This window comes from Puma concolor, chromosome A3 (assembly GCF_028749965.1).
Source record: "Puma concolor isolate L17-30 chromosome A3, mPumCon1.1.hap2, whole genome shotgun sequence".
Lineage (NCBI taxonomy): Eukaryota > Metazoa > Chordata > Mammalia > Carnivora > Felidae > Puma > Puma concolor.
The window spans coordinates 26,349,378-26,366,384 of record NC_141669.1 but is presented as its reverse complement, the minus strand read 5'-3'; the positions used below and the strand labels follow the sequence as shown (position 1 = coordinate 26,366,384).

The 17,007-nt window shown below is 37.3% G+C and overlaps 1 protein-coding gene across 4 annotated transcripts in view; it reads right to left on the bottom strand.

The window, feature by feature from the left end:
* The window catches only part of SPAST (spastin), a 53,015-nt gene that overhangs the window by 23,631 nt on the left and 12,377 nt on the right, over positions 1 to 17,007 (bottom strand). The window contains exons 2-4 of one of the 4 annotated variants that reach the window (XM_086700314.1): positions 12,807 to 12,893; positions 10,554 to 10,637; positions 4,144 to 4,239 (exon numbers count right to left, since the gene is read on the bottom strand). In XM_086700314.1, coding sequence (XP_086556440.1) covers positions 4,144 to 4,239; positions 10,554 to 10,637; positions 12,807 to 12,893 — 267 coding nt within the window. The remainder of the gene's footprint in view (positions 1 to 4,143; positions 4,240 to 10,553; positions 10,638 to 12,806; positions 12,894 to 17,007) is intronic. The other 3 variants (XM_086700315.1, XM_086700316.1, XM_086700317.1) reach the window with 3 other exon arrangements.

The following is a 17,007-nucleotide window of genomic DNA, read 5'->3' as shown; positions in this document are numbered from 1 at the left end:
AAAATAAATGTTAAAAAAAAAAAAAAAAAGATGAAATAGCCACTAAAATCAAGATACAAAATGCTTCCATCCTACCCAAAAGTTTCTTTGTACTCATTTGCACTGCATCCCTTATTGCCCCTGGCCCTACACAAACACTCATATGCTTTGTGACAATGTTGGGGGTCACCTGATTTAGTTTCTATTGATCTAGGATCAAGATCATTGAATCTCTCATATGACATCTCCAATATGCTGTTGAGGTTATCTAGTAATTTTTTTTTTTTTTATTTTAGCAAGTATACTTTTCAACTTTAGAATTTCCATTATCTTTATTGTATAGTATGCTATGTGCTAAGATCACAGGTTTGCTAACTGATACCGTATTTTTTTTTTATTAAAAAAAATTTTTTGGGGCGCCTGGGTGGCGCAGTCGGTTGAGCGTCCGACTTCAGCCAGGTCACGATCTCGCGGTCCGTGAGTTCGAGCCCCGCGTCGGGCTCTGGGCTGATGGCTCGGAGCCTGGAGCCTGTTTCCGATTCTGTGTCTCCCTCTCTCTCTGCCCCTCCCCCGCTCATGCTCTGTCTCTCTCTGTCCCAAAAATAAATAAACGTTGAAAAAAAAAAAAAAAAATTTTTTTTTAATGTTTGTTTATTTTTGAGACAGAGAGAGAGAGCATGAACGGGGGAGGGTCAGAGAGAGAGGGAGACACAGAATCTGAAACTGGCTCCAGGCTCTGAGCTGTCAGCACAGAGCCCGATGCGGGGCTCGAACCCACAAACTGCGAGATCGTGACCTGAGCTGAAGTCGGACACTTAGCCAACTGAGCCACCCAGGTGCCCCCTGATGCCGTATTTTAACTCTTTGAACACATTTAATAATAGCTGCTCGTAAGTCTTTGCTACATCAACAACTGGGCCCATTCAAGAGTCAATTTCTATTGACTGATTCTTTTCTTACAAAAAAATTTTCTTAATGTTTATTTTGGAGAGAGAGAGAGAGAGTGTGAGCAGGGGAGAGGCAGAGAGAGGGAGGCCCAGAATCTGAAGCAGGCTCCAGGCTCTGAGCTGTCAGCACAGAGCCCAACGTGGGGCTCAAACTCACAAACTGTGAGATCATGACCTGAGTTGAAGCCGGACACTTAACCAACTGAGCCACCCAGGCACCCGTGACTGATTCTTTTCTTCTTTTTTTTTTTTTTTTTAATTTTTTAATGTTTATTTTGAGGGAGAGACAGAGCACAAGCAGGGGAGGGTCAGAGAGAGAGGGAGACACAGAATCCAAAGCAGGCTCCAGGCTCTGCACTGTCAGAACAGCGCAGCCTGATGTGGGGCTCAAACTCAAGAACCGCGAGATCATGACCTGAGCCGAAGTCAGCTGCTCAACTGACTGAGCCACCCAGGCGCCCCTGATTCTTTTCTTAAGTAACGGTCACACTTTCTTATTTCTTTGCATGTCTGGAAATTCTGAGTTGAAAACTGGACACTATAGATAACACACTGAAGTAATATGTAGACTTTGGCATAACTATTTCCTAAGAGAGATGAAATAACTCATCCATGTGAAACATCACAGAATATTCCAGGAGTGTGTGACACTCGTAAAATAGGCCTGAGTAAGCAAGTTCATTGACTAGGACTCAATGGGTATCAAATACCAGTGCTGCATTAATTAGCTGTGCACTTGGTAAATACCCCCATCAAGAAAACAGGATAAAACAGATCACTATGGGAGGGGGGATGGGCTAAATGGGTAAGGGGCACTAAGGAATCTACTGCTGAAATCAGTGTTGCACTATATGCTAACGAATTTGGATGTAAATCTTAAAAAATAAAAATAAATAAATAAATAAATAAATAAATAAACTGATCACTAGGGATTTGAAATAAGATGGTTTGGGGCGCCTGGGTGGCGCAGTCGGTTAAGCGTCCGACTTCAGCCAGGTCACGATCTCGCGGTCCGTGAGTTCGAGCCCCGCGTCAGGCTCTGGGCTGATGGCTCAGAGCCTGGAGCCTGTTTCCGATTCTGTGTCTCCCTCTCTCTGACCCTCCCCCATTCATGCTCTGTCTCTCTCTGTCCCAAAAATAAATAAACGTTGAAAAAAAAAAACAAATTAAAAAAAAAGAAATAAGATGGTTTGATTTTTTAACATAGGTATCAGGAAGAGAAAGTTGCTTTTTTGTTTTGTTTTGGGTTTCTTGCATGGCAGAAAAATACAATGGGATCTCACATGTGAAATGAAGTAGAAGAGAAGAAAACAAGGGAAAGGCATACCAGCTCTTCAGGGCTAGAAAATTTTGCTGTTTACATTGGAGGATTATTAGGATCTCAAATTTATATCTTAGAAACTTAATTATTTAGGGGCGCCTGGGTGGCGCAGTCGGTTAAGCGTCCGACTTCAGCCAGGTCACGATCTCGCAGTCTGTGAGTTCGAGCCCCGCGTCGGGCTCTGGGCTGATGGCTCAGAGCCTGGAGCCTGTTTCTGATTCTGTGTCTCCCTCTCTCTCTGCCCCTCCCCCGTTCATGCTCTGTCTCTCTCTGTCCCAAAAATAAAATAAAACATTGAAAAAAAAAAATTAAAAAAAAAAAAAAGAAACTTAATTATTTATATGTGGTAAATTCTTACATTTCTTGGTTTTTAAAAAAGTTCCTTATGAAAATGTCAGCTCTTCATAGCTGGGCTGAGAGAAACAGGCAAAATATTTATTTCTATATTAGAAATGGTGTGTTTTTTTTGTTTATTTATTTATTTATTTATTTTAAAAAATTTTTTTAACGTTTATTTATTTTTGAGACAGAGAGAGACAGAGCATGAACAGGGGAGGGTCAGAGAGAGGGAGACACAGAATCTGAAACAGGCTCCAGGCTCTGAGCTGTCAGCACGGAGCCCAACGAGAGGCTCGAACTCATGGACCGTGAGACCATGACCTGAGCCGAAGTCGGCCGCTTAACCAACTGAGCCACCCAGGCGCCCCTAGAAATGGTGTTTTAAATCATGTACAGGAAGGGGGCACCTGGGTGGCTCAGTTGATTAAGCGTCTGACTTCGGCTCGGTCATGATCTTGCGGTTCGTGAGTTTAAGCCCTGCATTGGGCTCTGTGCTGACAGCAAGGAGCCTGGAGCCTGCTTCAGCTTCTGTGTCTCCCTCTCTCTCTGCCCCTCCCCTGCTTGCACTATGCCTCTCTCTCTCAAAAATAAATAAACCTTAAATATTATTTTTTTAAATCATGTACAGGGAGGAAAAGGAATACAGCCAGTCACAAGGGGCTCTGTACTAGAAGACCAAACCAAAATGAGAACTCCATAAGAGAGAAGTAAAGCCAGAAGGGAAAAGATTTGATGACCTACTGTCTCCAGTCCACTTACCTTAATTCTTCTTAATTCAAGTCTTGAAGGTTTGTATTATGTATGAATAAAGAAGACAGTTGTCTTATAGTCTAAACTAAGGTTTTTCTGCTACAAATTGAACAAAGCAATGTTTACTTTCATAAAGTTTAAGCCCTGTACATGAAACTAATGCTGAAAAAGTCACCAATAAAACTAGCCAAGATGTCAGAGAACTTAGGAAATAAAGATCTGCTGTAAGCTTCTGTAGGAGTTGATACCCCAAAGTTCGTGGAAAACAAATTTAACCCATAGTTAATAATAGTATTCTAATGTTTCCCCTTACTATGTGAACTCAGCTTCAAATTTTTCCTAAGGTACTATGTTAAAACGTTCATGCATAGTAATTAAAACTGTAATTAAATATGTGCAATTAATATTGATATTTAACAAAGAGAAATTAAAATTTCTGACTTAAAAAACACCACTTCATGAAAACTTGGTACAGGTATGCATGAAAAAAACCACAAATGCTGAAAATGCAACAGAAACAAAAGAATATTTTAATAGCTTAGGAAAATGAACCTTCATATTTTATAATCTCAAAAAATGGGTGGTTGCAAAATAAGCAAATAAAGCATGTTGAGAATGGTTATATCCTATTTGCTACATATTTATATACCATGAATGACAGGGATACTGTATTTTCAACACAGCCCTGTGAAAACAAAAGCCAACGAAATAAACCATTATAAAATCAAATCAACATTATCAGGTTATATAGGACTCTACTCTGCATGCAAGCTTTATTATCTTCCATGTTAGTTAACCTAAACCCACCTGACTGGAGATGTCCATTGCGGCATGTCAAGTTAGTACTGTCATTATAGACATCCGTTTGGGACTTGGAAAATTGCAAAACTGGTTGCAGCTTCTCTATGCAACAGAGGCAGGTAAAAAAAAAGAACAAAATAAATAAAAAGCAAAAACACATAATGAAAAAATAAGATGTACATGTGAAAATAAAAAGTAATTCAAGGTGTTAGAAGATGAAGGATTTTGGCATTTATATAAAATTATCTTAAAAATATAATTAGTAAAAACTCAGACATTAAAATAGCAACAGAAGTTCACAACTGGTTATTTTCAAAATATGCTTTATATAGGTGCTGTAACCTGAAGCAGGTTTCATATTACCACTATCACCAGCAAATATTTTCTGAGTATCTAATATACCCGCATCATTATGTAGGGGAATAGCCTGGAGACAAAAAAATGAATATTGTTTTTATCATCCAGACACTTCTTTAACATGGCTGGCAACTTACGACACAATTTATTTTTTATTTTTTATTTTTTTTACAACACAAATATATTATTAAAAAAAAAAAAAAGATTGTATAGGAGCACCTGGGGTGGCTCAGCCGATTAAGCATACAACTCTTGATTTCAGCTCAGGTCATGATCTCATGGTTCATGGGTTCAAGCTTGGGATCCTCTCTCTTCCTCTCTCTGTCTCTCCCCTTCTCACTTGCTCTCTCTCTCTCTCTCTCTCTCTCTCTCTCTCAAAAATAAATACATTTTTAAAAAGAAAAAAAAAGACTGTTTCAACCCTACCCTCAATTTCAAGTAACGACAAATCCTCTCAAGACCCAGGTCACTATGTCTAGCACCTCAAGCCCAGGAGGGTACCATTTTGTGCTATCTTGCCCCTATCACTGATGCACTACCATTTCCCCATTCAAGTCATCCATACTACTAGTTGACCCTGTTTACCCTGCTTCACCACTTACCAGCATGAACTTGCTTTAGCCTCAGTTTTCTGAGGGTCTCAAAGATTAAACAAAATAATATACAGGAAGAACCTGCTGTGTGCCCCTATTCATCACAGGGGCCCAATTCTTACCATAATTATTTTGTGGCAGTACTCCCAACTGTCATACTGATTCTTTTCTTCTGTACTAGGAGCTCAATGAATATACGAAAAAATGTAGCACATATATACTAACTCTCCTAAACTTTCATTTCTAAGGTCAGACAAGCAGGCGCCATGCTTGGTTTATGGTACAACCACACATGCCTTTGGGACAGGTTAAATAGCAGCTACCCTTTCTGCACAAAGCACAAAGTACTGAACTGTTTTTGTATCCTAGAACTGGCTGATACAATATACCTTGGAGCTTTTTGTTGTTGTTGTTAGTTAACAGATAGGTCATCTGATTTTTCTCAATGATAATACTTTTCAAATCACTGAGAAAGAAACCATTTATGTTGGTAATAGACATAACTTAGAAAAAAACCTGTAAATATCTTCTTTATCAATTAACACTCCCTTCACTGAAATGTAACAAGAAGATCACGTATATATTCATTACATACTAAACATAAAGTAACTAACTCCTTGGTTTTGATAACTAATAACTAGGAATAAAAAGCCAGAGAAGTTGTTTTGGTGTGTAGGGTTTAGATTTATAGATGTGGAAACACACATATACACAATACTACTATACTGCTAATATGAGCTTGCTCCAATTCATTTTTGTTAAAGAAAGTAAACTTAGTTTAATGTTTCTGTTTAGAATCACTAAGGCTGTATAGATTCATTAATGATTTAAAATAAAACCATCACCTTGCTTCTTGGCTCCCACACAACCAACCGAGTCATCTACTTTATTAAAAGGAAAATATTACCACATAACTTTTCTGTTTAAAACCCTTTAGCAGCTTCCCACTGCCCACAGACCAGAGATCAAACCTCTTGGTATATAACATTAAGGCCCTCCATGATCTGCCTGCATCTCTCATACTGGAGTAATCCTATGTTCACTTCTTCTCCAGCACCCTTCCCTACTTGCCATGCTATTTCTTACCGAGAGCCTCTGTTCATACTGTTACTTCTTCCTGAAATGTCTTTTCTTCCAAACATTCTTTACAGCTTTGTCTTTTTTGGGGCACTTAGGTGGCCCAGTTAGTTAAGTGTCTGACTCTTGGTTTTGGCTCAGGTCATGATCTCACAGTTCGTGAGTTTGAGCCCCGCATCAGGCTCTCAGGCTCTGTGCTGACAGTGCAGAGCCTGCTTGGGATTCTCTCTCCCTCCCTCTCCCCCTCTCTCTCTCCCTCTGTCTCCCTCTCCCTCTCCCCTGCTCATACTCTTTCTCTCAAAATAAATAAACTTAAAAAAGAAATAAAAGTAATTTAAAAAAGAAAGCTTTATCTTTTTTAATCTCCCCTTTAGGTTTCACTTCTTCCAGGAATATTTCTCAGACACCTATTTTTCCACCCCTATAAAATATTTGTACACCTCATCCAGCAGTAATGACAATTCATCTATTTATGTATCTGCCTCACCCAATATATCATGAGAGCCTTAGGGAGAGGAACATTATATCCAATATGTCAGTATATCTATCTGGTCAACCTTCATATATAATTATAATCCTACCACTTGTTACAATTTCTCCTCATATTATGCTGGTCCAAGCCTCCATCATTTTTCTCCTAGCTTACTACAATTCAATAGTGATCCAACTTGTTCTCCCTGGCTCTACCCTTGGAGCCTATTAGCAAGGTGATCTTTTCAAAATTTAAGTCAGAGAGGTGACTGGGTGGCTCAGTCAGTTAAGCATCTGACTTCAGCTCAGGTCATGATCTCACGGTTTGTGGGTTCAAGCCCTGTACTGGGCTCTGTGCTGAAAGCTCAGGACCTGGAGCCTGCTTAGATTCTGGGTCTCCCTCTCTCTCTGCCCCTCCCCTGCTCACACTCTGTCTCTCTTTCTCTCTCAAAAATAAACATTTAAAAAAATATAAGTCAGATTATGTCATTCCTTTCCTAAAAATCCTGTAACTGCTCCTTTTTTCAGAGATGGCAAAAGTCCAAATCTTTATGGTGGCCTAGAAGGCCCTGCTTGTTAGGATGAACCTCCCTGCCCCATCAGTTCTCTTACCTCCTCTCTACCATACTCTCCTGGCTGGGGCACACTGGCCTCTTTGCTTCTTATCAGACACACCAGGTATGTTTTCTTAAGGTTTTACATCAGCTCTTCTCTCTGGACCATTCTTCTCCCAGAGACCTGCATGGCTAACTCCTGTCATCTTTTCAAAGAGGTGTATCTAACCATCCTATTTAAAACTAAAAGCTCAAACCACCTCCCATCCACTCCTAATCCCCATTACTATGTTTTATTTTTTTCTTTTTTTTCCATATATTTATCATCTTCCAACATACTGTATAACTTAATTCTTTTTTATGTTTATTCCCTACTGTCAGTCTTCCCCCTGCTGGAATAAAAACTCTATGAAGGATACCCTAACATTTATATGTAGAACATGGTAATCACCCAAAAACTATTTGATGAGGGGCACCTAGGTGGCTCAGTTGGTTAAGCGTCTGAATTCAGCTCAGGTCATGATCTCGGGATTTGTGAATCAAGCCCCATGTGTGGCTCCACGCTGACACTGAAGAGCCTGCTTGGGATTTTCTCTCTCTCTGTCCTCCCCCGCTTGTGCACTCTCTCCCTCAAAATAAATAAACTTAAAAAAAACAAACATTCAAGGGGTACCTGGGTGGCTCAGTTGGTTAAGTGTCCGACTTTGGATCAGGTCATGATCTCATGACTCGTGAGTTTAAGCCCCACATTGGGCTCTGTGCTGACAGCTCAGAGCCTGGAGCCTAGTCTGGATTCTATGTCTCCCTCTCTCTCTGCCCCTCCCCTGCTCACAGTCTGCCTGTCTCTCTCTCTCTCTCTCTCTCTCACAAAAATAAACATTAAAAAAATTTTGCTGAATTACTAAATAAATTCAGTTAATATCATTGGCACTGTACCTGGTACAGAGTAAAGATTTAATAAGTGGATGCTGAATGAAGCTATTTATTTTTTTACAAAAGGGTAACCTCCAGGTATGCCAAAATTATTTATTTATGGTTAAGCTTTGCTCGAAGGCTTACTAACTTGAATCTAATATATATGAACTCTTCCCATTTTATCAGAGAGTCTGCATCCTCTCTAACTAATCTGTAGGCAGAACTCTTAGTATGATTCTCCATCCTAACTAGGTAACTACTGGGCATTCCACCTCTGAAAAGTTCCATTTCTCAATCAATACGTAGTATATAAATATGCTCTACTATGCACGTGTGCACAACTCTTTTTTACTGTCTTTGGTAGATACAGTCCTAGACTTTGAGATCTCAGAAGACAGGAATATGTTGAGGCCTCTATTCCACCTCTTCTTTTTTAAAGGAACCTCTTGCATGAACGGGCAAAGAGCACTTTTGAGGATGACAACAGACAATGACATCCAAAACATTAATTCTTTTAATGCCTAGCTTGTTATAGATTCTCTTTTCATCCTAGCACAAATAAGAAATTACAAAGCCACATTAAAAGACAAGTCTATAATAGATGAGATGCTTCCAATAATTCATCATATCACATCTTCAAAAGATAAATCAACCAACTCCTAATTACTCAATTAGAAACATGCTACTAAATGTGCCATAATTAAACTTAATCTGCATTATAGATATGATAATTTGTACATATAGTGAAAGGCATTATAGCTAAAACATAGAAAATACCAACTAGAACAATTATTTTACTACAATAACCTTTGATATTGTATTTAATTTTACTTGATACACTAGTGATCTTCACATAGGAAGTAAGAAGACAAACTCTGTCAGCCATAGACACTAGGCGAACATTGCCTTGTTAATTACCTGAAAACATTAAAGGCTTCTTTTTCATCACTTGGGGCAAAAAATTTACCAACACAATGGGTCATATAAGAATGAATGAATGAATGAAATATTTACATATGCATGTGTAAATACATTTTTCCACAAAAGGTGGTGATTACAGATAGATAAGGAGGTGAATAAAAACCAGCGTTTTTGAGTACTTACTATGGTCTCTGTGACTGTCACAAATATAGTGAGATAAGTATTATCTATTAGCATATTATAAATGAGATGAAAAAGGCTCAAACATGCTAAATAACTTACCATAAATCACAGAGTAATAAATATATAAGGTCTATCTGTTTACCAAATATATACTTCTATCAAAACAAGTTATGGTACAGAATCACCCAAGAAGGATGGATTTTAGTTCCACTTTGTTTTAGGGGTAGATTTACCTTAAAAAAATAAGTTTAAAATCTATACCTTCAAAGAGAAGATGAAAAGTTTCTCTTTATAGACCTATTCAAACTGATAAATGCAGAAAGAATGACAGAATTATATCACTAAGCATCAGTCATCAATTGCTACTACTATCACAAAATGCCAGAAGTACTGACAAACCACCTATCAGATGAACTTGGATATTAAAAGAGGCATATCGTATGAATCTTCTGGAGATCCTGATTCAAAAAATTACCAGAAAAATACTAAGTTATTCAATTATGAGATACTAACTAAACATTGTATTATGCATTATATTACATTATATTATATATTATATATAAATTCTATTTGGACACTAATCATTTATTTGGCTATGATTTTTTTGTTAATATTAAAAGAAATATTGGTTATTTTTTAGATGTGATAACGGCATTTGATAATTTTATTTTTAAGGCATTTTTAGAAATACAATAGGAAATATTTATAAATGAATTAAAAAAATGTCAAGAATTTGTTTCAGCATAATATGAAGGGGGGAAAGTGGGTATATATGCTACCCACTTCCCCCCTTCATATTATGTTGAAACAAATTCTGTACATATATATATATATACACACACACACACATATGTATATGTATATATACACATTCACACACACTGGAGTTGGCAAACTTTTTCTGTAAGAAGCCAGATAGTAAATATTAAAATATTTTAAAAAGCTATATATCAAAAGGCTTTGAGAGCTTTATGATCTCTGTATCAACTACTCCACTGTCACCGTAGCATAAAAGCATCCAGACAGTATCTACAGGAATGAGTAGCTGTGTGCCATCTTATAAAAATAGGTAGTGAACTGGGTTTAGCCCATGGGCTGTAATTTGCCAGCCCTTGAATATAGATACATCAAGACTGACTAGGAGTTGATAACTATTAGAGCTGAATGATGGATAATTAATTCATTATACTCTTCTATTTTGTATATGTTAGAAATTTTCTGTAAGTTATAAAAAAAGCCTAGAACACATTTTTAAGATTGATCTATTTCCATCTAATTTTAAAGTTGCACTGAACACACATTTCAAATACATCTCATTCCAGTTATACAATTCATTAAGTGATACCTAGAAGTTGTAAACGGTCCTTGGCCATAACCAAATTAGTCATCATTTTAGCTTGAAGGCGTCTAGCTCTTTCACACTGTTCACCTGAAAGAACAAAGAGGAAAAAAAGTGAAAACATCTACATTTCCCTACTAATATTACTTCAAGATAAAATATTATCGGGGCACCTGAGTGGCTCAGTCGGTTAAGTGTCTGACTCTTGGTTTCAGCTCAGATCATGATCTCACAGTTCATGGGTTCGAGCCCCACATCGGGCTCCACACCACGCAGCCTGCTTGGGACTCTCTCACACTCTCATTCTCACTCTCTCTCTCTCTCTCTCTGCCTCTCCCCTGCTCTTGCTCACTCTCTCTCTCTCAAAATATGTAAATAAACTTGAAAAAAAAAAAGAAGATAACATATTATCCCAACTAATCTCATGGGGAGTCATAGTCTTTATAATGAAAAGAGTATCTTTAAAAAATCAGTTACATTCCTTTTGGTGGTTTCAGATCTACTGTTGTATTTCATGGATTTCATGTGTTATTTCATGGATTTTGAAGCATATCTTTTCCCCTACATTTAAAAATCTTTCAAACTGAGATGGGTTTTACAACCAGTACCAACTTACTAAAGCTATCAGCCAGGCTGCAGTCATACCACAGTTTGTCATTGCCTGTGCGTGAACAAATTTGGTCATTGATGTTAATATTGCTGTTATAGCTTTGTCTAAATAGGATGAAGACAGTACATTCAATAAGGTAAAAGTCAAATTCAAAGTGATGATAAGAAGAGAATGTGTCATATTTTAACTGACACTGTTTTTTCTCTTAGTGGTATAATCAAAGGCATTTTCGATTCAGTGAAGTACCATTTTTCTTATAATTTATTTTCTTCTAGCTCTTCTACACAATTGACAAGGAAGAGCAAATACATTCTGTACGTAATTCATAAAGTCATGCTCATAAACTCACGAAAAGTCTCAAAGGCCTAACCTCCCATATATACTTGTTCTAGTCTGCTCTCTTTTCTTTTTTTTTTTTTTTAATTTTTTTTTTTCAATGTTTATTTATTTTTGGGACGGAGAGAGACAGAGCATGAATGGGGGAGGGGCAGAGAGAGAGGGAGACACAGAATCGGAAACAGGCTCCAGGCTCCGAGCCATCAGCCCAGAGCCTGACGCGGGGCTCGAACTCACGGACCGCGAGATCGTGACCTGGCTGAAGTCGGACGCTTAACCGACTGCGCCACCCAGGCGCCCCAGTCTGCTCTCTTTTCTATAGGACACCAGTAGCTAGAGAAGTAGTCAAAAAGGGCAAAGAAAAAAAACCTGGCAGACATTAGACATGTTGCAATTACTGGGGATGAGATGATGTAAGTAGTAGATATCAGCCAACCAGATAACAAATATCCCTGGGTGGACTGATCCATAAGGCTAAGATTCTCATCCTATATAATTTTTCCTTCTGAATTTATTTTATCTATGATAACTAAAATATTTTACTTATTTAATAGTGATGCCCACTTACTGCACAATAGTCACAGCATAGTATTTTAGAATTCAGGCTCTGAAGTCAGATTGCCTGGGTTCAAATCTTGACTCTACCTACCACTTGCTAGCTATGAGACCTTAGGCAAGTTACTAAACTTCTTGGTACTTAAGGTTATTTATGTAAAAAGTAAGGATAATAGCAGCAGCCTCAGAGTGTGGGGTTGTGGTGAAAATTAAGAGATAACACACATGAAGCACACACACTGATGCTTGGGCACACAGCACAGTGTAAAATAAATGCTGCCTATATAAAGATAATATTAGACTATAATTTTTAATTTTAGGTGATAGGAAAGTAAAGATGAAAAATAACTGCTTTGGTTTTAAAATGCCAAGTGTACATCAAAGTAAGACATTTACAGCTCATATTCTAACATGCAGTCAAGCATTACCCTTAAACACAAAAGGGAGTCTGATTAAACCAGTCCTTCCTGCCTTGACAATGAGGGAAGGACCAGTTTCAAAACAGAGCTAAAAATGAGGCTAAAACATCTCCAACAGTGGGTCCAAGGAGGACACAAGTAATATCCTGGTTTTTGTCAGAATGCTATAGGTAATCAAGTTTGAACACAGGTAATAAAGCATTAACGGTAAGTCTATACAGATTAATAATAACATTTAAAAATCTGTCAAATACTTTCAGGAAGTAGCTGGATCTGAAATCAGGGCAATCACATGAATATTATTTGGGATGTACCAAACAAATGTAAATAAAATCTTACCTTGTCCTGTAACTATGACAGCTATTCCTTTTTCTAGCTCTTCAATACCTTTCTTATACCATTCCACAGCTTGCTCCTTTTGTCCTGCTTTAAAACAGAAATAATTATTTGTATATATACGAGGCATTACATACTAGAATATACTAAACATTTCCCAAATCATGCTGTTATTAGATGATATATGAAAAAGAGGACTGTGATCAAATAAATCTGAGGAATATTACTATATGACTTCTTGGTACCTTTAGCATCCTAATGTGTATACATTTCCCAAAGGGGAGGTATAGACATCAATATTTCTCAAAATTTTAGGGTTGAGTCCTTTGTTTATCATCTCATGGTATTGATGCTTGTAACCACTGAAATGCTGTACTATGGAAAGAAATTTTAATTAGGGAGAATTTATTTTAAATAATGGTATTGAAAATACATACAGTTAGAAAACATAAACCTGATTTCAATAATGGGAGAAAAAAGCACTATTTAATCAACCCAACTGTATTCAAATCGGATGTAATTTGTTCATTGTTTTGTGCCTCCTTTTTGGAGTTAGCTTTTTTTTTTTTTTTTTTATAATTTTTTTTTTCAACTTTTTTTTTTTATTTATTTTTGGGACAGAGAGAGACAGAGCATGAACGGGGGAGGGGCAGAGAGAGAGGGAGACACAGAATCGGAAACAGGCTCCAGGCTCTGAGCCATCAGCCCAGAGCCTGACGCGGGGCTCGAACTCACGGAGCGCGAGATCGTGACCTGGCTGAAGTCGGACGCTTAACCGACTGCGCCACCCAGGCGCCCCTGGAGTTAGCTTTTATTTTAAAAATGATTGCATCATGAGAACTGATACATGAGATTACAAGTGTGGCATTTAGTAAATGTCTATTTTCTTTCAAACAAATGACTGGTTTACAACATTAATTCTTGATCCAAGTTAAGCCTAAAAAAGACCTAAAAATTCAGCATAATCAATATGTATCAATATGTATGTAGAATATTTCTATAAAGTGTATGTATGTAAAGTGGTAACAACCACATGCAAATCTCATTGTTTTTGAAAATTAATTTCTTAGTCTTTAGAATCTGAAAAGTGGCACAGAGATACAGTAAAGGTGGAAATCATCTATCAGAACTTTTTCTTTTTTTCCCAACTTATGTCCCCATTTAATCAAACAACAGTTCCCATGTCATTCCTTAATATTATCTGAAATTTCAAAGCCAGTAAAATATCATGACTCCCTTGATTAACAAAGATGAAGTAGTCTTACCAGAAGCACCACACACAACTAAGTAATGCTGTCCCCTTATGAATGTGTACCACCTACTCCTTCCACCATCCCCCAAATAAATCACTAACTAGATTCAGCCCCTGGGATGGGGTAATTTCTTACTAATTGTGGTGCCACTAGTATTTCACACAGCTTCTAGGCCAGAATAATGACACATGAAGAAATTATTAAGCATTTGTTATAAGGGTGGGTGGCTCAGTCGGTTAAGCATCCAACTCTTGGTTTAGGCTAAGGTCATGATCTCATCGTTCATAAGTTCGAGCCCCACATGGGTCTCCATGCTGACAACGTGGAACTGCTTGGAATTCCCTTTCTCCCTCTCTCTGTGCCCCTCCCCACTCACTCTCAAAATAAACTTAAAAAAAATAATTTCTTACATACCAATTCAATTCAAATTTCTTACCATCCAATTCAAATTATTTGGATGCTGACCTTCCTATTTTTTAATAAAAAAACCTATTTACATGTACTTTAGGTTTTTTAATTTGAAAAAAAGGGAGGGAAATATAGAAAACAGTAAAATAGCATTTGCATTCTGAGTGGTGGGAAATGATAACAATGTCACATTTGCTTAAACATTTTTTTCTCATCAATTACAATAATAGATACAAAAGAAGTTCCTTTTTTGTGCCTCTTCCCATTTCCAAGCTCCTTTCCTTTCTAGAAACCACTATAATATATTGAGTATCTTTCTAGTACATGTTTTTCTATTGTACCTATTTTATTTCTACCATTTAAAAATTTTACATCGCTTTTGAGTTCTATGTTGCCATATAGAGATCTACTTCATTCATTTGGAGTTCTATATAGTATTCTTTAAAAAAAAATTTTTTAATGTTTATTTATTCTTGAGAGAGAGAGACAGAGACAGAGCATAAGCGGGGGGAGGGTCAGAGTGAGAGAGGGACACAGAATCCGAAGCAGGCTCCAGGCTCTGAGCTGTCAGCACAGAGCCCGAAGTGGGGCTCCAACTCACAAGCTGTGAGATCATGACCTGAGCTGAAGTCAGATGCTCAACCGACTGAGCCACACAGGTGCCTCTCTATATAGTATCCTTTATCATCCTATAATTTATTCGACTATTTTTCTATTAAAATATATTTAGTTTATTTCCAGTGTCTCAGTATTTCAAATAATGCTGCAATAAACATGCTTGTACCTGTCCTTGTATGTATATGTGCCAATTTCTCTAGGGTATGTTTAAGGGGTAGAACTAACGAGTCATAGTTCAGTTCATTTCCATCCACCAGAAATCAACAAACTACTTTTTGAGAGTACCAATTTCCACTCCTAATAGCAGTGTATGACACTTACCACTGGCAACATCCAAATAAATGTTTTAAGGAGGCTGAGTATATTACTATCTGCAAATGAAATGACTGATTACAGATAAATTCACGTGCTCAATACTCAATTACCTAACATTTTTTGATACGAGGTAGTTGATTTGCTATATTAATTGAATCTCTAAGTCAGTATGATAGTAGAAAATGCATAAATAATTATTACAAGACTTATAAGTACAAGACTACTGGAGAAAGGATAGATATATAGGTCAGTAGAACAGAAGAGAAAGTCCAGAAATAGACCCACACACATAACATGGATTGACTTTGACAAAGATGACAAGGTAAGTCAATGAAGAAAGAACAGCCTATTCAAAAAATGATGCTAGAATAACAGCCCTCCATATAAAGAAGAAACCTTCATACAACATAGAAAAAATTAACTTGAAATGGATCACAGACCTAAATGTAAAACCTAAAACTACTTAATTGATAGAAGAAAACAGACAAAATTCTTTGTGATTGTGGCTTAGGCAGAGATTTAGAAGATAAAAAATCACAAACCTTAAGAGAAAAAAACCTGATAAACTAGACTGCATTAAAATTAAAACCTGGGGCACCAGGGTGGCTCAGTCAGTTAAGCGTCCAACTCTTTATCTCAGCTCAGGCCTTGATCTCACAGTTGTGAGTTCAAGTCCTATGCTGGACTCTGTGTGGAGCACGAAGCCTACTTTAAAAAAAAAAAAAAAAAAAATTAAAAGCTCCTGCTCCTTAAAAGACAGAGTTAGATAATGAAAACACAAGCCCCAAATTGAATGGGAGAAAATATTTGCAAACCACTATGTCTAAAAAAAGACGGGGCGCCTGGGTGGCGCAGTCGGTTAAGCGTCCGACTTCAGCCAGGTCACGATCTTGCGGTCTGTGAGTTCGAGCCCCGCGTCGGGCTCTGGGCTGATGGCTCAGAGCCTGGAGCCTGTTTCCGATTCTGTGTCTCCCTCTCTCTCTGCCCCTCCCCTGTTCATGCTCTGTCTCTCTCTGTCCCAAAAATAAATAAACGTTGAAAAAAAAAAAATTAAAAAAAAAAAAAAGACAGGTAACCAGAATACATAAAGAACTCTTACAATGATAAAAAAAATTATCCTCATTAAAATATAGTGGGCAAAAGATCAAATAATGTATACTTTATCAAAGACAGACGTAACTCGCAAAGAAGCACAAGAAAAGATGTTCAACATTATTAGCTTTTAGGTAACTACAAATTAAAATCACAAGATCCCACTAAGTACCTAATTTAGAATGGAAAACAATTCCAATACATTGACTATACCCCCCCCAAAATGTTTTAAAGCACTTAAAATTATAAGACAAAATAAAAATGGACCTCACATATACTTGGAAGGGTGAATACAAAGTACAGCCACTTTGGGAGAAAGTCTGATAGCTTATGATATTAACATACACATGTTTACCACATGACCCAGCAATCCCTTCTTCTTTGCATTTACCCAAAGAAATGAAATGAAAACATTAAAGACCAGTACATGAATGCTTATAACAACAGCTTTATTCATAAGAGCTAAAAACTGGAAACAATCTAGATGTCCATCATTTAGTGAATGGATTAACAAAATG